General features: G+C 50.9%; 1 protein-coding gene across 3 annotated transcripts in view; it reads right to left on the reverse strand.

Moving 5' to 3' along the window:
- Window positions 1-21,507, reverse strand: part of TRPM4 (transient receptor potential cation channel subfamily M member 4) — a 36,455-nt gene that overhangs the window by 14,272 nt on the left and 676 nt on the right. For 2 of the 3 annotated variants that reach the window (XR_004297538.1, XM_032388413.1), the window contains exons 3-16: window positions 17,125-17,299; window positions 16,690-16,870; window positions 16,343-16,506; window positions 15,493-15,676; window positions 12,619-12,680; window positions 12,286-12,477; window positions 11,893-11,992; window positions 8,173-8,285; window positions 7,560-7,901; window positions 7,265-7,399; window positions 2,627-2,756; window positions 2,306-2,451; window positions 993-1,105; window positions 547-624 (exon numbers count right to left, since the gene is read on the reverse strand). Coding sequence is in view for 2 of the 3 variants with exons in the window: in XM_032388413.1 (XP_032244304.1) it covers window positions 547-624; window positions 993-1,105; window positions 2,306-2,451; window positions 2,627-2,756; window positions 7,265-7,399; window positions 7,560-7,901; window positions 8,173-8,285; window positions 11,893-11,992; window positions 12,286-12,477; window positions 12,619-12,680; window positions 15,493-15,676; window positions 16,343-16,506; window positions 16,690-16,870; window positions 17,125-17,299 (2,115 nt within the window). In the remaining variant the exon portion in view is untranslated. The remainder of the gene's footprint in view (window positions 1-546; window positions 625-992; window positions 1,106-2,305; window positions 2,452-2,626; window positions 2,757-7,264; window positions 7,400-7,559; window positions 7,902-8,172; window positions 8,286-11,892; window positions 11,993-12,285; window positions 12,478-12,618; window positions 12,681-15,492; window positions 15,677-16,342; window positions 16,507-16,689; window positions 16,871-17,124; window positions 17,300-21,507) is intronic. The other variant, XM_032388414.1, reaches the window with a different exon arrangement.

The raw sequence follows: 21,507 nt of genomic DNA on the forward strand, positions 1-21,507 counted from the left end.
AATGTATGGGGATTAACATAACAATAAAAAAATTAAAAAAAAAAAAAAGAAAGAAAACTGAGGCTTGGGGTGAAGTCACTTCTAAGGTCAAAGTCAAGATTTGAACCCAGGTCTGTTCGACTCACAGCCAAGTCCCTCAGTACCTCCACTCGGTGGCATTATCAGAAGTTTGATGGACTATTTGCTTAGGCCTGGGTACCCCAGCATAGAGATTTAAGAGCAAAGGCCCTTGGAGTCAGAAAAAAAAAAAGATGAAAGATCCCTAAATGAACCAAATCCACCCGATTCCATTTGCTACATCGAGATGGAAGTATGTGTAGCATGAAGTAAAGTGGTTTCCTGTGAGGAACCCCCTGGTGGCAGAACCAAACCTTGACCCAAGCCTCAAGCTTGGCATTTGGGAAACTTCCTTGGTATCTTCAGTGATTTCATGAAGCCATCACCCCCTGAAGCTCCACTTCTCCCCTCTGGCTTTGCTCCCAGCGCCTGGTGCTCCTGAAGCTGCCCAGGGTGTCCCACCTCACATGGTGCTGGGGCTTCACTCACCCAGCAGGGCCTTCCCCATTGACGGCTCGATCCATGTCAAATGCCAGGTCCTTCTGCATGGACTCCTCCTCTGACTTCCTGGCATGGAGGAAAGCACGGAGTGAGGAATGGGAGCAGGGGCGAGTGGAAGAGGAATTCTTCAGAAAGAGACCCAAACTTCTTCACCCACAGGCATGGCAGGGAGACAGTGAAGCATTTTCCAGAGTCACCCCAAAGAGACCTTCCCCCAGCGCCATGGCCAGAGGGCAGAGGAACTTCTCCCCAGAGACACTGCAGAGAGCCCCCACAAAAGCTCACCTCCCAGACACGCCCTCAGCCTGGGGGAGGGGGAAAGAGAGCAAACGGAGGGGAAGCACTGGACAGACCAAGTAGGAAGGCAGCCAGAAGTGAGCAGGAAGGAGAAACTGAGCAACCCCCTCCTACCAACCTAACCCCAGGGGACTGACCTGAAGGTGATGAGGTCGGTATAGATGAGTGGGGGGCAAAAGAAGGCGAGAACCAGGGCCCAGATGGGAGTGGTGCTGTCCATCTCCCCCCACCACTTCTGTGTCAGCAGAGACTGTGGGGTGTGAGGAGGATTAGGAGCCTGAATCTCCCCCACAGACCCTTTCTAAAGACCCCAGGCAAGAACTGGGCCACAGCTGCAGCACACACAGCAGGTGCTCAATATGGCAACTGTAACTATTGGGGGTGAGGGGGAAGGAGGTCAAAGGTGAGGATGACCTGTCCCAGGTTTTAGCTGGTAGAGTTAAACAGCCAACATTTATTAACACAACATGCTAGATACCAGGCTAAGCACTTTACGTTGATTAGCCCACTTAACCCTCACCACACTCCCAGAACAGGTAATAATATTTTCTCCCTTTTCACAGACGGGGCACCGGGAGGTTAAGGAAGACGCCCAAGCTGGAATCCATGAGTTTAACCACTGTTCAAAGCAAAGAGCTCTGGGTAATTACTTGAAATGCCAGCCAAATCATTCTGACAAGTGAGGACGGGACTTCCTGCTGGGGTAAGCAGATTTCCTGTACCGAGGGTGGGACTCTCTGAGCCCGTCAAATGTTTTTATTTTTATTTTTTTAACTAAGCTTTACGCCCAGTGTGGGGCTTGAACCCTGAGATCAAGAGTCACGTGCTGTAACTCACTGAGCCAGACAGTCATCACGCCCTTGTCAGATTTACATTAAGGATACTGAGAAAAAATTTTTAAATGTCAGGACAGACATGATGGGAGAGACATGGGGCAAGAAGGGCTTCCCAAAGGAGAGGATTTCCTATGGAAGGGGGGGCTTCCTAAGCCAGTTTGTCTATGCCCAAAACACTAGGTAAAATTGTTCAGTGAGGTCATTCTAATTGTTGAGACCTAGAACTGAGAACCCCTTAAGGAAGTGGGAAGGACTTCCTGTAGATGACATAGGGCTTCCTCTGGGAGAAATGGGATTTCCTGTGGGAGAGGGGAGGACTTCTTGTGTGACAGATGGGACCTCCTATCATCACAGGAATTTCTGTTCAGGAACAGAACTTCTTAGGAGGGTGGGCTTTGCTGCGGGAAGGCTGGCTTTCCTGTGGCAGGGGGTGGGGCTTCTTATGGGAAGCGCAGCCCTTCTGGGAGAGAATTTCTGGAGGACGGGTGGTCTCCTGCGGGGAGGGGAGGCTGGTCAAGACCATTCACTGCCCACAACGGCAGGGGCTTATCCTCCATACTTCCCAGAGTTTCCAGGTGGGAACTGTGTGGGATGTTGGCGCCTCAGATGCTCACCTGTACCCCATCCTGGGCAAAGAAGGCACGGGCATCAGCCTGCATGGCAAGCTGGAGACAGGTGGCATCCCCCCAGAGCGGGCAGCGACGGACTAGCAGGCGAGCGGCCCGTTCCTCGCTGCTGCGGTAGCACTCACCGAAAAGGTCTGGGGGCGGGAGGTTTATGTGGGAGGGAAGAAAGGGAGTGAGGAGATGGGGTGAGGGGAAAGATGAGGGGACTGAAGGGGAAGGCGCAGGGTTGGGAGAGGAGTGGGGAGATGCACAACCCCCTGCAGGGTAGCTCCCTGTCCCCTCACCCCCACGCACCCATGCCTTACTCACCAACACCCAGACCCTCAAACTTGGCCGCCAGGTCCTTCCTCCGTGCTGCCTCCTCAGCCTCAGACTCCAGGCGTGCCAGCACTCGGAGTAGCAAACAAGCCCCGAGAGCTGAGGCTACAGCATTAGAGCCCTGGGGAGGCAGAGAGAGGGGCCATGGATAGAGTTCAGAGAGGTTCACAGAAGGGGGTGCGGAGAGGGGGCAAGCCTGTGGTCAAGGGAAAGGGACAGAACCAGAAGTCAGAAAGGAACCAGGGTCATCAGAGGCCAAGGATGAGGTAGTGTTTGTAGATGAATCTGGAAGAAGCTGGTGGTCATCAGGTGAAAATGTCAAAAGTCAGGTCGTTCAGGGACCAAGGGCTGGGTCAGAGTTAGAATGACATCAGAGGTTATAGACAGGTCAAGAAGCAGCTGGAGATGTCACCTAAAATGGCAGAGTAGAGAATTTCAAAACTCTGTCTCTCCACAAAAGCAACAGATAAGCTGGCAAAAGCTGTCAGAGTCAACTTTCTCAGAGTTCCAGAACCGAATATAAAACTTACAACAAATAGGAGAAGGCTCAACGAAGAAAGAAAACACCAAGTTTCAGTAAAAGAGCACTGTGACATTTGAACTACCACTGTCAACTCCCCAGCTCAAGGGCAGCCGGGAAGGCAACAGCCCACATTCCTTGGTACCAGAGGGGGCAATTCAGATCTTACTCGTAAATAATGGTGGTTGTGTGTGTGGACTTAGATGTCCCTGAAGGAACAGCTCAAGGGTTTGCCTTTGTTTCACTGTTCTTGGGGCTTTCCCCAAGCAGAAATGGCTCCCCAGGTGGTGTTTGAAAGCATTTAAAGACAAATGTATTAGCCTTAGCTGCCTGAAGCAGAGAATAACAGTCAGGGTTAAGCAAAAACTGAATAGCTGAGGAGGGAAGTGGCTGGGGAAGGAGATACTCTGAGGAATAAGGGGTTTGAAAAGCTCCTACATGTATCAGGGAAACTAGAAGGCTACATGCATGACCAAGACTGGGTGCAGGCTCAGAAAAGACCAAAGAAAACCCTAAGCTTTCACCTCTTGCTGACCTTTCACCTCAGCAAAAGCAGGAAGTGAAGGCTAAGGCAAAATTGTAAACAGCCTGCCTAAGTAGTGAAATGCAGATCCAACACAGAGCCAGTCTGCAAGCCAGGGGCGTTTGCTCTCCCTATCCAACCCGGGCATTTAAGGAATTCTCTGATGAGTCACTAGCTGGCCACTAAGCTAACAGAACAGGGACTTCAGTGGCCACACATGACAAAGAATACAGCCTTTACACAAATAGCTTACAAAAGTCACTAAACAAACACTACCACCAATAACCCACAACAAGCAACAACAAATCCTGGAGGAAGGGGGTAAGCTGGTTTCCAGAGTTGCCACATTATAATATTCAAACTGTCCAGTTTTCAACAAAAAACTATGAGGCTTGCAAAGAAACAAGAATGGCATATTCCCAGGAAGAAAAGAAATTAATAATAATGAAAGAAAGGAAGAAAGAAAGAAAGAAAGAGAAAAAAAAAAGAAATCAATAGAAACTGTCTCTGTGGAAGCTCAGACATTGGACTTACTACACAAAGACTTTAAATTGATGCTTTACATATGCTCAAAGAGCTAAAGGCAATCATGGACAAAAATGAAAGAAAGCCAAGAGAAGGATGTCTTACTAAACAAAGAATAGGAATAAAGAGACAAATTATCAAAAAGGAACAAGTAGAAATTCTGGAGCTAAAAAGTGCAATAACTGAAATGAAAAATTCAGTAGAAGGGCTCAACAGCAGCTTTGAGGAAGCAGAAGAAAGTACGCACGAACTTGAAAATAGATCAATTGAGATTATCCGGTTTGGGGTGCAGAAAGAAACAAGAATAAAGAAAAATACACAGACCCTAAGAGACCTGTGGGGCACCATCAACCATACCAATATATGCATAATAGGAGTCCCAAAGGAAGAGGACAGTGAGAAAGGGCTAGAAAAGAATATTTCGAGACTTAAAGAATATTTTGAGATATATATAGAGATATTTCAAGTTTTGGGTACTAAAACTCCCCAGATTTTGATGAAAGACATGAATCTGCACATCCAACAGCAAAGAAATGGAAGCAGGATAAATTCAAAGAGATTCACATTGCAAAACATTATAATCAAATTGTCGAAAGCCAAAAACAGAGAATCTTGAAATCAGCAAAAGAGAAGTGACTCATCACACACAGGGAAATCTCAATAAGATTAACAGGTAGGATTAAATAATTATATATAATTATAAAACTATAAAACCCTCAGAAGATAACATAGGAATAAAACTTCATGACCTTGGATTTGGCGATGGTTACTTAGATGTGACACCAAAAGCAAAAACAAAGAAAAACAGACAAATTGGACTTGATCAAAATTTAAAACTTTCATGAATCAAAGGGCACTATGAACTGAGTGAAAAGACAACCCACAGCAAGGGAGAAAAGATCTGCAAATCACATACCTGATAAGGGATCAATATCCAGAGCATATAAAGAACTCATACAATTCAACCACAAAAAACAAGACAAACCAATTTTAAAAATGGGCAAAGGGAGGCACCTGGATGGCTCAGTCGGTTAAGTGTCTGACTCTTGATTTCTGCTCAGGTCATGATCTCAGGGTTGTGAGATCAAGCCCCTCGCTGGGCTCCATGATGGGTGTGGAGCCTGCTTAAGATTCTCTCCCCTTTCCCTCTGTAACCCCCTTCTCCCTCTCTTAAAAAAAAAAAAAAAAGGAAGAAGAACTTTTGCGGCACCTTGGTAGTTCAGTCGGTTAAGCGTCTGGCTCTTGATTTCAGCTCAGGTCATGATCTCAGGGTCATGAGATCAAGCCCCGAGTTGCTGGGTGTGGAGCCCGCTTAAGATTCTCTCTCTCCCTCTCCCTCGGTCCCTCCCCACTTACTCACTCTCTCTCCAAAAAAAAAAAAAAAAAAAAGGGCAAAGGACCTAAACAGACATTTATTGAAAGATATACAGATGGTCAAAAAGTACATGAAAAGGTGCTCCATGTTACCAATCATTAAGGAAACACAGATAAAAACCACATTAGGATGGCAATTATAAAAAACAAACAAACAGAAAATAACAAGTGTTGGTGGAGATGTGGAGAAACTGGAACCCTTGTGCATTGCTGGTGAGAATGTAAAATGGTGTGGCCACTGTGGAAAACAGTATGGCAGTTCCTCAACAACTTAAACCTAAAATTGTTACATGATCCAGCAATTCCATTCCTCGATGTGTACTCAAAACAACTGAAAGCAGGGACTCAAACACATATTTGTACACCAATGTTCATGGCACTATTATTCACAATAGCCAGAAAGTCCAAACAACCCATGTGACATCAAGAGATGAATGGATAGACAAAGCTTGGCATATCAATACAATGGAATATGATTTAGTAACAAAATGGAGTGAAGCACAGATACATGCTACAACTTGGATGACCCATGAAAACACTATGTTAAGCATAAGAAATCAAGTGCAAAGGGCCACAACATCCAGAATAGGCAAGTCCATAGGGACGGGGGGCAGATTAGTCATTGCCAGGGGCTGGGGAAGGAGGGAATGGGGAGTGAGTGCTAAATGGGTACAAGGTTTCCTTTTGGGATGATGAAAATGTTCTGGAACTAGATAGAGTTTCCACAACACTGTGAGTGTGCTAAAGACTACTAAGTTGTACAATATTAAGTGGTTTAAATGGTGACTTTTATGTTCTATGAATTTTGTCTCAATGAAAAATAATCTATATTTAACCCATGACTTGAGGGGCTAAAAATAACCCAAGGAGGAAGAAGTCCTGTCAAGATATTTCTTTTCTTTTTTTTTTTTAAAGATTTTATTTATTTATTTGAGAGGGAGAGAGAGAGTGCAAGAGCAGGGGGAGGGAGAAGCAGGCTCCCTGCAGAGCAGGGAGCCCAATACAGGGCTCGATCCCAGTACCCTGGGATCATGACCTGAGCCGAAGGCAGACGCTGAGCCACCCAGGCAGCCCCCTGTCAAGATATTTTTATGGCATAAAAATAGGTTATATCTTAGATCCTATTCAAATCCTATGACTTTTTTTTCTTCTCAAACTTCCCAAATATGTCTCAACACCTCCATCCCAGGTGTTTAGTCCAGGCCCGATCTTGGCTGCCTGGAGGCCTCCAGATCTACCTTCTTAGCCCATGTCCTTGCCTCTAGCGTACAAGTGTAACTATGTTTAAATGACTCCCCATCAGTTACAGGATAACGTCTAACTTCCTCATACAGGTAACCATTCCGAAAGAATGAGACTGGTTCTCATGTATGAACAAGGGAAAATACCCAGTATACATTGCTAACAGAAGACACGAGTTAGGAGAACTGCATGATATTGGGGGATGGGAAGAAGCAGCAGCTGGAGTCACAGATCAGGAACGGAGACCGGGGTGGGGGTCGGAGTGACGTCAGAGGAACGGAGGCCGGGGTGGGGGTCGGAGTGACGTCAGAGGAACAGAGGCCGGGGTGGGGGTCGGAGTGACGTCAGAGGTCAGGGACTCTTACTGCTCAGGCACTGGGGTCCAGTAGGGATAAAGGACAGGGATGTAGAAGAAAGTAGATTCAGAGATCAAACCAGCACTCACCATCTCCCAGAAGTACAAGGCCATCTGAGCTCTGTTCAGTAGCAGCGCCCAGAGGAGCAGGTCACTCCAGGGGGCCTGCCCGAGGATGGCGTCCAGCATGAGATCAGAGTGGGCCCTGTTCGAGAGCAGACCCACCTGCAGGCGAGTTGAGGGGGTGGTGAGGACTGGCCCCTTCCTGACTCCGCCCCAACCATCAGCTCCCTCCCCACCCCACCCCATCTGGGCACACACCCTGTTCCCAGGCCTGCCCGCAGATCCGTCCTCCCACCCCCAGGCTCGCGGGCCTAGTCCTTACGCTCTCCCTGCAGGCTTCTCCCTGGTGGGGATCCCCGGCGCCCCCAGCGCTGTACCTCGGCGCGCACGTCTCGCCCAGCAGCAGCCGCAGCACCTGCCCCACGTCAGGGGGTCGGGGCTCCGCAGAGGATTTAAGGACTGGGCTTTTGGTGCCTGCGCCGTGGGACACCTGGTCCAAAAGGCTGCGGATGAGCGAGTGGGAGGGCACCGCGCTGTAAAGCTGGGTCAGGCGCGTCGGGGTCAGGAAGTGACCCACGCTGAGGCCATGGGAGATGAGCAAGCGCACGAACTCAGGCCGGTCATTCAGGAGGGCGTCCATGAGGGAGGCTTCCAGGTGGACGGACTGGCAGGAAGAGATGAGCACAGAGACAGAAGGCCAGGTGAGGTCGGACGTGAAGGACAAGAGATGGGGTACAGAGCTAGGAGTGACGGGTCGCTGGGTGCGTGGGTGAATGGACGGATGGGGAGAGGGGAAACAAGATGGGAAGAGATGGACAATTAAGAGAAGGCTGGACAATAATGGAAGACCAAGCCAGATGTGGAAGAAGTCAGGCAGGGAGGAGAGTGCATCCCCCTTGTCAGGATCCACAGCCCGCCCAGCCCTGCCCCCTCACCCGCCATTCAATGTCCCCCCGGAAGAGTTCACTCTGCGCAATGTCCACGCGGTTCCAAGCCACAGCCAAACGCAGCTCATCCAGGTAAGCTGAAGCTTCCGAGCTCCCACAAGCTGAAAGAGTGAGAGGGAAAGTGCGTGAAAAGTCGGGGGTGGGGGGGGTAGGAATTTCAGATAAACGTCTGTTTTGCTTCAATGGGAGATACGGGACATTTAAACCCCATATAAAGGGGGTGTTGTTGGGTAGCGTCTGGGGTCTTTAAGAAGTCAGGCTATTGCAAGCATAAGGTCATTAAGCTCAGGGCAGAGGGCAGACCAGCGTTCTAGAGTCCTCAAGAAGAAGAAAAGGCAATCAGGTATCCATTTCACATTTACTGACGTACATTATGGACCAGGCAATGGGAGGGACGGAGAAAGAAACTGGATGCAGCCCCTGCCTTGAAGGAGATCCTTCCAGAGAAATGTGTCCAGAAACCACGTAACTACCCTCCAAGGGATTGGTGCCCTCGGAGGTGGGCACAGAATGTGATTAGGGGAGGCTACACTCACAGAGGTGTGGAGTGATCCAAGGGGGCCTCCTAGAGGACGGGCATGGAGGTAGGGCTTTGAAAGATGGGCAGGATTTGGAGGTGTGCATCTAAGATGAGAAAAGAAACTTCCAAGGAAGCAGGAGCCAAGGTCTGCGTGCAGGCAAACACAGCAAGGGACGGCAAATGTGAGTCACTCTGATTTCCTAGAAACATAAGTGTATTTGTGAGAAGACAGAGGAATAAAAATGAGCAGCAGAAAATGAGATGGGAAAAAAATCTGAACAGCAGAGGGGCTCCGGAAGGCCCTGGAGGTCATTAAAAAGAACGAGGAAGAGCAAAGGGCCTTTAAAACTTTGACACAACAATTAACGGATCCAAACATGTACGGTCAACGAGGGGCCAGAAAAATCTGAAGCATCCAGAGAAGGTTCCAAGGAGAAGTCAAGCAAAGTGTAGACACCGCTGGTGTCCAGAGCACCTGTGCCATTTTTCCTTCTGTGTCCACTTGCTTCACATGGATTTCCAAAACTAAGGAGGGCCATTTTGGTTGTTCTGAAAACTGGAGTGGCGGGACTAGGCAATCTAGTGGAGTGCAGGTGAACAATGGGCTCTGAGGCAGGCGGATCTGGGTTCCAATCCCAGCTCCACCAATACCAGTGGAGTATCTTCGGGAAAGCCCCTGGCCTTTCGAGCCTCTGTTCCCTCATCTATAAAATGGGAATAATCATGGTACCCACTTTGCAGCATTGTTAACGGTAATAACTGTGGGCAACCTCGAAGGCCAGTGGTTGAGGAAACAGGTCGAGAGAGAGGCAGTCACATGCCTAGGACCACATAACTTTATATACATATTTTATAAGTAGGCTCCATGCTGGACATGGAACCCAACACAGGGCTTGAACTCACTACCCTGAGATCAAGACCTGAGCTGAAATCAAGAGTCGGACGCTCAACCGACTGAGCTACCCAGGCGCCCCTATATTTCTTTTCAAAACCCAGAAGCAAATTCACAGTGGGCTTTTCTAAGATTCTATAGATCTCCCCGACTTTCCTCACAGTTTCAAGACAAGAAAAAAAATTATAATATCTCACTTGCTATGCTGCCTTAACACATCTCCCCATTTATCACCTGGACGCCCCCATCCATCACGCTCGCCATGTCCCATATGGAGCTCAGCATCTTTCCCCAAAACCGACCTTCCCTGGGTTCTGTATCTCAGGGATGGCCCCTTTGTCCACCCAGGCAACGAGGCAGACCCTCCCCCCGTCCCTGTGCTGTCCCTGCCCCCCCCCTTCCTTCACATCCCCCAGCTCATCAATCCCTAAGTCCCATCCCTCTAGCCCTCTGACCCTCTCTGCCCAGCCCCACACCCCCTGCAAGCAGGAATGGAGGATCATGGGCAAAATGTCTGCCAAATGCTCGGCACAGTGCCTGGCTCATGCCACACTCTTAAGGAGCATGCATCTCCTCCCCGCTTTCTTCCTCACCTGCTGAAACCTCATCCATTCAACTCTGCTATCACTGAGCCCGCCCAGCCGCCTCCAATGTCCCCAGCAGAGCGGGATCGCTTCCACTTCTGCAGGCAACAGACTGACGACACCATCCCTGCAAACCACCCATTCCATAGCCGCCCTGTTTTCTCCCAAGAGGCTGGTGCATTAACTTCTGTGAAGTGAAGCAGATTTGCTCACTGACTGCCATTCGCTGCTGTTTACGGGATGTGTCCCCACAGGAAATGGAATTTTATTAAGAACAGCTCCCTGGGTGCCTGGGTGGCTCAGTCGGTTAAACATCCGACTCTTGATCTCAGCTCACGCCTTGATCTCAGGGTCATGAGTTTAGGTCCCATGTTGGGCTCCACGCCGGGGAGCCTACTTAATTAAAAAAAAAAAAAAAAAAGAAGAGCTCCCATTTATTGGCCCATCCCTGGAGACCAGGCACTGTTCATAAGCTGTCCCTGAGGCTCGCAACACTCCTGCAAGATATCATCTCCACTTTTCAGAGAAAGAAACTAAGGCTCAGAGTGGGGGAAGTCTCTTTGTCAAGGTCACACAGAAAGGGAGGGGCCAAATTGGTATATTCCAATTCAGCTTCATCTGACTCCAAAGTCAAAAGTAATTGCTCTTTCTGTCACACCACAGAACATGCTGGATACAATTGGGGTGGGGACCTGGGACTGACACTATGCCTCTTGGGAGTTTTTACCCAACTGGGTGTTTTCCCTGTAAAACTTCTGACACCAAAACTACTCTCCCCACCCTCATCCCCACAGAGTTCTAGGAATCCTCCTTACCATTTATTTATCCTATCTCCCCATCTCACTAAGTCCAGATTCTACTAGCTCTTCAAGACCCATTTAAATAGCACCTCCTCCTTGTCTGTTTACTGACAGTGGTTTCCCCCTCCACGCTTTGGTCTTCAATTTTACTTAAGGTTGTGTCCAAAAAACTCTAGTAGGATCTGCGGTCCTTCAGAGCAAGAAATGGGTCTGCTTTAGTCTCTGGAGCCTAGGATGATGTTTATTGAATGAATATATGATCCCCATCCCTAGCCTCTACCAGGTGGCCATTCTGCTCCCTACCTTGGTTTTCATCATCCATTCCTGTAGTAAAATATCAGGAGTTCCTCAATGGGAGATGGTGCTGTGGTTCATCTCTGACTCCCCTACCCCTCAGCGCTTAAAATGTATTGGAGCCATGTAGGAAAGGAAGAAAGGGTGAGTGGGTAGATAGATGGAAGGATGGATGGATGGATGGATGGACGGATGGATGGATGGATGGATGGATCAAAGATGGATGGAAGGAAGAATGAGTGGATGGAAGTGTCCATAGATATGTGGATGGACAGGTAGAAGGATGGGTGGAAGGCAAGATGAATGGATGATTGGATGGATGGAAGAATGAAAGATGAATGGAATAATGGGTAGATGGAAAGATCAATGTACAGACGGATGGATGCATGCATGCATGAATCCAACAGAAAGAAAACAATGTTGGAACATAATGAAAGTATCTTGGGAAAACTGTCCAAACAGCACCATGCAAAGCCCCAAGAAACACTGTCAAGGGGAATAAGAAAAAGAAAAGAGATAAAAAGGAGCCCAGCTTTAGAGAGGACGGATAAAGTGCCCAGGCCAAGAAAGGTGTCCAAAGTTGAGCTGAGAGAGGAGGAGAATTTGGGGTCGGCTTACCCTTGACAAGGGCCTTCAAAACAATGGTCTCAAATTCCTCAGGGCCATCCTCAGATGAATAGACTGTCAGCAGCTCCTTCCGGGTCATGATCCTCTCCACCTACAGAATACCGAATTCCGCACCCTAAGCCCAACTCTGTCTGCAGAGTCACAGGAAACCATTCCCTCCAGGACCTAGTAGTCTAGATGCCCAGCACCCTCGACTCCCAGAACCTGGGAGTCTGGGCCCCCAGGCCTCTCCTCCCTCAAATCCATAAGTCTGGGCCTCCATTCTCCTCTTCCCTGGGATCCAGGACTCCAAGACCTCAGCATCCTCATCTCTCAAGACCCAGGGACCCGGGTCCCCAGCTCCCTCCCATCTCAGGATTCAGAGTTGGGCCCCCAATGTCATACCTGGGCCTGCAGAACCTCAGGGTCCCCTTTGGGGAAGAAACGCTTAATCCGATCCCGTGCTTCACCTTGCCTGCTCCCCCCTCTCCCTGGAGCCAGAGTGTCTTCCAGGATCTCTGCCAGGCAGTCTGCAGCTCCCCCGGACCCAGCCACCAGGAGGCAGGGGAGCTGAGCCTGGGTGGCATTCTCTACCTGCTACAGGATAAAAGGGGCAGTCAGATCAGGGAAGGCAAGTGTTCATCCCACCTGGAGTCCAGATCCCCAGCCCTGTCCTCCCCTGAGACTCAGGAGCCAGGAGTCAGGGCTCCCAGCCACCTCCCCACTTAAACCCTATACCTTCAACATCTTCTCATCACCATCGATCAACAGGAGGAGGACAGGGATGTCAATTCCAGTCCCTGGGGAGAAGAGAGCCAGGGGCTTGGTCACCTCCCATCAGCCTTTGCCAGAGATGGGAAAGAACCATATTTCCCATGAGTCCCTGGGACAAACTTGGCTTCTGCCTAATCCTGTGTCCTGTGGCTCACGGGAATTGTCATATCTTTGAGCAGGTTAGGAAGGATCAGATTTTGAAGATAGTAATACTTGACTTCCCAGGGAAGGAAGGGGCTGGGGGCCTGGACTCCTAGGTTCCCAAATGAAGCAGGTATTTATGGCATGAGTCATTCCTGTAATTGCTTAACAGCCCAGGAGCCAGGAAAGGATGGAAGTTTAAACAGAAATGAAGGACATAAGGACTAGAAAGGACTACCTAGGGGCACCTGGCTGGCTCAGTTGGTAGAGGATGTGACTCTGGATCAGGGTTGTGAGTTTGGGCCCCACGTTGGGTGTAGAGATTTCTTAAAAATAAAATCAAAGAAAGAGGGCACCTGGGTGGCTCAGTCGGTTAAGCATATGCCTTCGGCTCAGGTCAAGATCCCAGGGTCCTGGGATCAAGCCCCACATCAAGCCCCACATCAAGCCCCGCATCAAGCCCCCGCATCGAGCCCTGTATCGGGTGCCCTGAGGCTCAGCAGGGAGCCTGCTTCTCCCTCGGCCCCTCACCCCTCTCCCTGCTCCTGCTTTTTCTCTCTCTCAAAAACAAATAAATAAAATCTTTAAATGAAAGAAAAGAATGAAAGAAAGAAAGAAAGAAAGAAAGAAAGAAAGAAAGAAAGAAAGAAACTATCTAAATACAATAAAAATGTTTCCAAAGCCTAAAAGCAAAATCATGTAAGATAGTTTTCTACTAATTCTATTCCCAGTAAAATAACAAACAAGACGTTACTTCTATTCACACTCATCCAGGAGTTTTGACCTAATGTAATGATGAAAGAAAGTAAAATTGGAATGCAAACTAGTATTTTTTTTTTAAGCTGGAAGAGACAAAGGTATCTACTGGAAGAAAACATGACTTAGATTCTCAGAAAATTGGAGAGACTCCACTCAAAATAAATAAATATTAATAAGAATCTGGTAAGAGAACCGATACAAAAAAAAAAAAAAAAACCACAAAAATAAAAAACTTTTCTCCAAACTAGATTATCCATGTTTTCATAAAAATGACAAATTACCTGGGAATTAATTCATCCAGAAAGGTATGAGATTTTTATGAGGAAATTGACAAACCTTACTTAAGGACCAGGCTTGAATAAATGGAAAAACAAATACCACGTTAACCTATCAGAAAGTGACATATGGGGGGGAAATCGGAGGGGGAGAAGAACCATGAGAGACGATGGACTCTGAAAAACAAACTGAGGGTTCTAGAGGGGAGGGGGGTGGGAGGATGGGTTAGCCTGGTGATGGGTATTGAGGAGGGCACGTTCTGCATGGAGCACTGGGTGTTATGCACAAACAATGAATCATGGAACACTATATCTAAAACTAATGATGTAATGTATGGGGATTAACATAACAATAAAAAAATTAAAAAAAAAAAAAGAAAGTGACATATAGGGGCGCCGGGGTGGCTCAGTCAGTTAAGCGTCTGCCTTCGGCTCAGGTCATGATCTCAGGGTCTTGGGATCGAGTCCCCCATTGGGCTCCCTGCTCAGCGGGGAGTCTGCTTCTCCCTCTCACTCTCCCTATGTACATGCTTTTTCTCTCTCTCTCAAATAAATAAATAAAATTTAAAAAAAAAAGAAAGAAAGTGACATAAATTCAATGCAGCTTGGGGAAAGAGGGCAGGTAGAGGAGTTTGGAGGTGTTTTCCCTTTTTTCTTTCTTTTTAAAAAAATATATTTATTTGAGAGAGAGGGAGAGCATTTGACAGAGGGAGACAGAGCACAAGCGGGGGGAGGGGCAGAGGGAGAGGGAGAAGCAGACTCCCTGCTGAGCAGGGAGTCAGATGCGGGGCTCAGTCCCAGGACCCTGAGATCATGAGCTGAGCCAAAGGCAGAAGCTTAACTGACTGAGCCACCCAGGCGCCCCTCTTTCTTTTCTTTTTAAGATTTTATTTTTTTAAGTAATCTCTACACCCCATGTGGAGCTTGAACTCACAACCCGGAGATCAAGAGTCACATGCTCTACTGACTGAGCCAGCCAGGCGCCCTTCTGGTTTTTTGTTTTGTTTTGTTTTGTTTTTAATTGGAGGCTTAAATCATCGACTTTCAGCCTTTCTTCCATTTTTTGATATATGCATTTAAATCTACAAATTTCCCTCTAGATACTGCTTTAGCTCCATTCCAAAAGTGCTCGTAGGTCCTATATTTCTTACCATCCAGTTCAAAATATTTTCTGGCTTTTTTTTTCTTTTTTTGACCCATGGGTTACTTACAGACCACAACTAGTGCAATGATAGGGGTGAATCTCACAGAAATAACGTCAACTACAGCAAGCCAGAGTCAAGAACGGGCAGATGGTGTAGGATGCTGTTCACACGCAGCAGAGGCGCGGTCAGAACCCCTCCCCCCCCCCCCCCCCCCCCCGCCCTACTCGCAGGCCCCGGGTGACCCCCGGCGGCGGGAAGGGAAAGGCTTCCGGGGGCCGGGGAGAGGTGTCTTGATCTGGATGCTCCCTGCACACGCGGGTTCAGTTTCTTAAAACTGCACCGAGCCATCCGCTTTCGTGTGATTTCGAGACAAAGATTTTTAAAGACAAAGCAAATAGTGGGAGAAGGAGCGTGACCAGAGGTAACTCCTCCACCCCTCAGTCCCCAGACCTCCACCAGACCGGACCCCGGGGATCCTGAGCCCTGCGCCGCGGCCCCGGGCGGAGGAAGCCGCTCACCTCCCACGCCCGTCTTCTGCTGCGCCACGTAGGACTCGAAGCGCAGGCGGAAGCGGTTCTCCCCGCCCAGGCGGCCGTGGGTGCCGTCGTCCACCAGGAAGAAGGCCGAGTAGTTGTAGTCGAGCGGAAACTGGACCCTGTCCTCGGAGTCACCACGCCACGGGTACCTCGCAGGGAACGAGCCCTGGGGGACAAGCGGCCAGACCGGAGCGTTTTTCCATCGGGACCAGGAGGACAGACACCAGCCCTCCTCCCTCAGACCCAGGGGTCCAGACTCCCAGCCGCCTCCTCCCTCAGACCCAGGAGTCCAGACACCCAGCCCCCTCCTCCCTCAGACCCAGGAGTCCAGACTCCCAGCCGCCTCCTCCCTCAGACCCAGGAGTCCAGACTCCCAGCCACCTCCTCCCTCAGACCCAGAGGTCCAGACTCCCAGCCGCCTCCTCCCTCAGACTCAGGGGTCCAGGCTCCCAGCCACCTCCTCCCTCAGACTCAGGGGTCCAGGCCCCCAGCGGCCTCCTCCCTCAGACTCAGGAGTCCAGACCCTCAGCCCTCCTCCCTCAGACCCAGAAGTCCTACCCCCAGTGCCCTCCTCCCTCAGACTCAGGAGTTCAGGCCCCCAGCCCCTCCTCCCTCAGACCCAGGAATCCAGGCCCTCAGCCCCTCCTCCCTCAGCCCCAGGAGTTCAGACCCTCAGCCCCTCCTCCCTCAGCCCCAGGAGTTCAGACCCTCAGCCCCTCCTCCCCCAGACCCAGGGGTCCAGGCCCCAGCCCCTCCTCCCTCAGACCCAGGGTTCCGGGCCCCCAGACCCAGGATTCCCAGCCCCCTCCTTTTCCAAGACTCTGGGTCCCACCTTGGGGTTGGTGAGGGTGTCTCTATTCCGAACCACGCCCCAGGGGGCCATGCCCATGGCTACCACCTTGGTGCCCCCAGTGCTGGCCGTCTGGTGGTCTCGCACAGCCACACCAACATGCCGGCCAATGCCCCTGTGCAGCCCCCCGGTGACAATCCAGGCCCCTACAGAGACACAGAGAGTGATGGTGAGGTCCAGAGACATGGGTGTGTAGGGACAGAGAGAGAGAAGAGACAGTGAGACCAAAACCCGGTCAGAGCTGGGGGGAGACCGCATCCCAGAGAAGTGGGGGAGATGGGCAGGGGCCCGGGCTCGGGGGGCACAGCCAGCCACCCAACCTCAGTCACCTGTGCTCTGGGCAGCCCGCACCAGCCCGCGTCGCAGCAGGTCCTGCAGCCAGGTCTGGAGGATGGGGCCCCCTGACCCCCCCAACACTGACACCACCAGGTTCGGGGCCCGGAAGCCCCATGTGCGGGTGACCAGATTATAAACGGTAGCTGGATCCGTGCGGTCAGAGAGCCGGAGGAACTGTGGACACACAGGAGGAGGGGACACGGGGAAAGGGATGAAGACGGAGAAGGGGACAGAGACCCAGAGAAAAGGGGACAGACTTGGAAAAGACAGGGGTGGAGGGAGAGAGATTCGGGGAGAGGGGAAGACAGGGATGGGCAAATGGGGAGACAGCATTCAGCTGCAGCACGCCCAGACTCCGACTCGGGGAGCCCCTGGCGCATGCAGCCCCGCTCGCCGACCCCAGCCCTGCCCAGACATGCAGGCCTCACGTTGCTGGCCTTGCGGCTGGCGCCCAGGAAATCCAGGTCCCCGTAGGCGTCAGTGGGCTTCTCCGTGGTGTGCAAGTCACTGTCCCACACGGTCACCACGGCTGCCCCAAAGGCATCCTCCACAGCCACTGACGGGTGGGTGCTCCGGGGACGCCCGCACTGGCACAGGGCTCCTCTGGGGATGAGGGGGGAGGGGAGCATGAACCCCAGGGGTTTCCCCCCTCCCCCGACCCTAAGGATCCTGTAGAAGCGCCCACACTTCTGCATGTGCCCCCCGCCCCCAGTCTGACGCATAGCCCATGCTGACCCTGGCGCTGCCCCTCACCGGGGTGGAAGGGAGCCACAGGGGTTCGAGGAAGCTGGAGCAGGGAGGGGACAGGGCCCCACCCTCACTGAGGCCCGCATTCCAGAAGCGCCACCAGCCATCAGGGGCCGGCTGGCTGCCCCCAGTCCAAACAGACGAGATTCCACGAAAAGGAAAATCCAGAGTGTTTCAGAGAGCACGCAGAGGCGGGGGCAGCTGTGGGACTTTGGGCTTCACCTCCCTGAGCCCCCATTTCCTCCTCAGATCAAGACAAGGGTAACACAGCCGTCTTCAGGGAAATCACAGGGAGCGTTCTGAAATGAGGGCTGCATACCAGGCTCGGGCGGAGAAACCACTCCAGCCCAAGGCCACACAGAGCTTTAAATAACCTTGCCTTTTCCAGTTCTCCTGATTACTGTCAAGGAGAGAGGCTTTGCTGGGCGCTTTCTTAAAGTTTATTTATTTAAGTAATCTCTACACCCCAACGTGGGGCTCAAACCCACAGCCCAGAGATCTAGAGCCGCCTGCTCACGCCGACTGAGCCAGCCAGGCGCCCGCTACTCTTTTTTTTTAAGAGAGAAGCCGGCCTCAGGCTCAGAACATTGGGCTGCCAACAATGTCCAGTTAGAAGGGAAATGCCTTCATTTGCTTCTTATTGTGATGGTCTTTCATGGCTTGTTTCTTTCTCTAGGAAGTTTTTTCATTTATGGTAATCATAGACAAAACTTTTTTCCCCCTTAAATGTACAAGTATCCCTTGCATCCCTTAAATAAATGGACAAGTGATGGGCCTCTGAGTTTTAAAGAGCAAGCAACATGGGTTTGGGGAATGAAGAATTTACTTGAAAATGTATCTTCGTCTCTTTAGTCCCTGATTCCAGAAGGGATTTCAGATAGTGGAGGAGACCTGAATTTACGTAAGCCGAGTGAGCCTTAACTTAAGGACCAGTTTCACAGAATAATACCACCGGTGGTACATGGATTTGTTAAAAGTTGTAAAGACACTGAAAGAATGGCCATCAATCCACACCCAGGATGAACAGAATACACTCAGCCCCTCTCCTGGCCCAGTGACTACAGTGAGGGGCACATCCTTCCTCATTTCTGAGTCCACCTCCAGGGAGCTGGCATGTCTCAGTTTACCCTCTTGATCCTTTCACCTATCTCAACCCCATCCCTGGACCCCCTCATTACCTTCCATCTACTTTCCACTAGTCCTTGTAGATAAAACTTCCTCATGGAATGTTCCAGAACCTAAGGTGTCTAATCTAATCGACCTTAGCCACATGTGGCTCTTTACATTTAAATAAATTAAAACTAAATACAATTACAAAATTCAGTTCCTAGGTTGCTCTGGTCACATTTCAAGTGCTCGAGAGCCACATGTAGCCAGTGGCCGCCATATTGAATATGGATATAGAACATTTCTCCCGTTGCAGAAAGTTCTGGTGGACAGAACTGGCAGACTCCCCACTCTGCACTTCTTACCTCCTACTTTCCTTCCTCTGTGTGGCCGCTGAAGCTGAAATTGTTCCCGATAATATCAGCAATGACCAGCATATCCCCAAACACAATGGCCTCTATTCAGGTCTCGTGTGACTATCACAAAATGGCACTGGTCACAGCACAAAGACTAATGCTAAAAAATTTTTTCCTTCCCTTGGCAGGGCACACCGCTCCCCTGGCTGCCTTGTCCCTGCCACATTGGTGGCTTTTCTCTTTCTCTGTGCCTCCCTCGAGTGAAGGTGTTCCCAGAGCCCCAGACCACGTGGCTTCCCTGCATAGGTCTCAAACTTGATGCCCCAGGGCCCAGGCAAATAATTTAAGGGAAAGAAGCATCAGGTGGAGGAGCGCCTGGGTGACTCAGTCGGTTAAGCATCTGCCTTCCCTTTGGCTCAGGGCATGATCTCAGAGTCCTGGGACTGAGCCCCGCTCCCTGCCCAGCGGGGAGCCCGCTTCTCCCTCCCCCTCCCACCCCCACCCCACCCACCCCCCACCCCCCCGCCGCTGGTGTTCTCTCTCAAATACATAAATAAAATCTTTAAAAGAAAAAAAAGAAGCAGCAGGTGGAAATCAGATGTGCTGGAGACTGTGGTGACTTGTGAGGTGGCATGTTTGTTTTGAGGCATTCAGAGACAGGTTTTTAAAAATACTCTTCCGGGGACGCCTGGGTGGCTCAGTCAGTTAAGCGTCTGCCTTTGGCTCGGGTCATGATCCCAGGGTCCTGGGATCGAGCCCCGCATTGGGCTCCCTGCTCAGTGGGACGCTTGCTTCTCCCTCTCCCTCTGCCCCTGCCCCTGCTTGTGCTCTCTCTCTCTCAAATAAATAAAATCTTTAAAAATAAAAAACAATAAAAAATAAAAATACTCTTCCCTGCAAAAAAAAAAAGGCCATAGAGTTGCCAATGCACCTTCCCCGACTTTACACTTTCTCCCCCCTGACATTTCACCTCCTTCCACAGTCTCAGTTACCATCTACAACTAAGACTTCTCGAATGCGGGACAGAAGTCCCAGACCCAGGTCTGCAGCATCCCCTAGTCCCCTCCAAGTCCCCTAATACCTGAAGGCCCACGCTAAGCTTGGCAACATTCCCCAGACCTGCTCATCCTCCTGGATTCCCTGTCTCAGGGACAACCCCACTGTCTCTCAGGTCCCAGACCAGATGTCCAGGAGCCATCCTCCCCCCTCCTACTCCCCTCTTACTCCTCAAATCCAGCAGTCCCCAAGCTCCTGTCCCTGTCCCCACCCTGTGTCCCCACAGGGGTGGCCTGGCTCAGGCCTCTTCCCGTCCCACTCAGACCCCAGCCCAGCCTCTTCCAAGGCTTCTCGAACTCTGATTCATCCTCACACAACCCCCAAAGGCTCCTTCCACACCCAGAGCTGATCCTGCCCCTCCCACTGCTCCCCAGCACCCCAGGGCCAAGGTCCTGGCCCGCCCTCCTCCATGGAGGCCTCCTGCACCTTGAACTTTGCACATGTTCTTCCCACACCTTTGAATCCACGCTCTTCCTTCCCCGGCTGCCTTCAACTGTCAAACTCCAGCTCATCCTTAAATGCCACCTCACTGGCCCCTCCTCCTCCAGAAGCCACCAGTGACACCCTGTGTCCCCTCCCCAGCCATAGCCAGAGCCTCCTCGGGGCTCAGGCGGGGCCCCAGCTGCCCGTCTTTCAGAGCTCCCATCTCTCTGCCTTAGTCCTCTTCCCGCCAGACCAGAGGTCCCTCAACTGCCTTGGCCACACTCCCCATCAGTAAAAAGGTTTAGAGCACTCACCCCCAATCTGTTTATATTTAGACATCATTGCAAGACGTACTGCACTAGGATGTGCACGGCACACACTGAGTTAGGAATGATGACATTTCCCATGCCCCAAAGATTGTCTTGAAAACAACTTCAAAGCCAGAATCCACTGGAGAGACCGTCCCTGAAGGCCGGGAGCTCCTCAAGGTAGGCAAACACCCCACGGGACTCGTGCAGGTGCCCCTGGCCACCGAGCCTGAGCGCGGGGCTTCCACACAGGATCACTGCTTCCTTCCAGTGATCTCTGCAGGCATTTTCCAGCGCCAGCCACGTGCTGGGCCCCATTCCAGAAATTCACAAGCAGGTACTTGTTTAAATCCTCCCAATAAATGCCCACTCAGGAGGTAGGGTCTGTCTTTATGTCCAGGGGACAGATAAGGCCCAGAGAGGTGAAATGATTTACCCAAAGCCACACAGCACCAGTCCCAGGTGACATGTGAACCCTGGCAGCGCCTGTGCTGGTGATAATTATGCTCCCTTGGGAGCACTGAATGAGGGCTTCTTGGGTGTATGAATGAAGGAATGAATGAATGAATAAAACAAACAGCCAAAACAGAAAAAGAAAGTGACGCAAGAAGACGCAGAGAAGAGACACAGGGAAGGAAAGAAACAGAACGAAGCCCGGGGCTTTCACACTGACCCTGACCGAAGGGAAATTGGAAGAGTCTGCACGGACCCAAAGCCTCCCAAGGGAGAGCGCCACCAGGGCACGCCCTTGGAAGTGTCCGCAGTGACGGGGGGGGGGGGGGGGGGGGGGGGGGGGGGGGGGGGGGGGGGGGGG

Source organism: Phoca vitulina, unplaced genomic scaffold, assembly GCF_004348235.1.
Source record: "Phoca vitulina isolate PV1807 unplaced genomic scaffold, GSC_HSeal_1.0 scaffold52, whole genome shotgun sequence".
Taxonomy (NCBI): domain Eukaryota; kingdom Metazoa; phylum Chordata; class Mammalia; order Carnivora; family Phocidae; genus Phoca; species Phoca vitulina.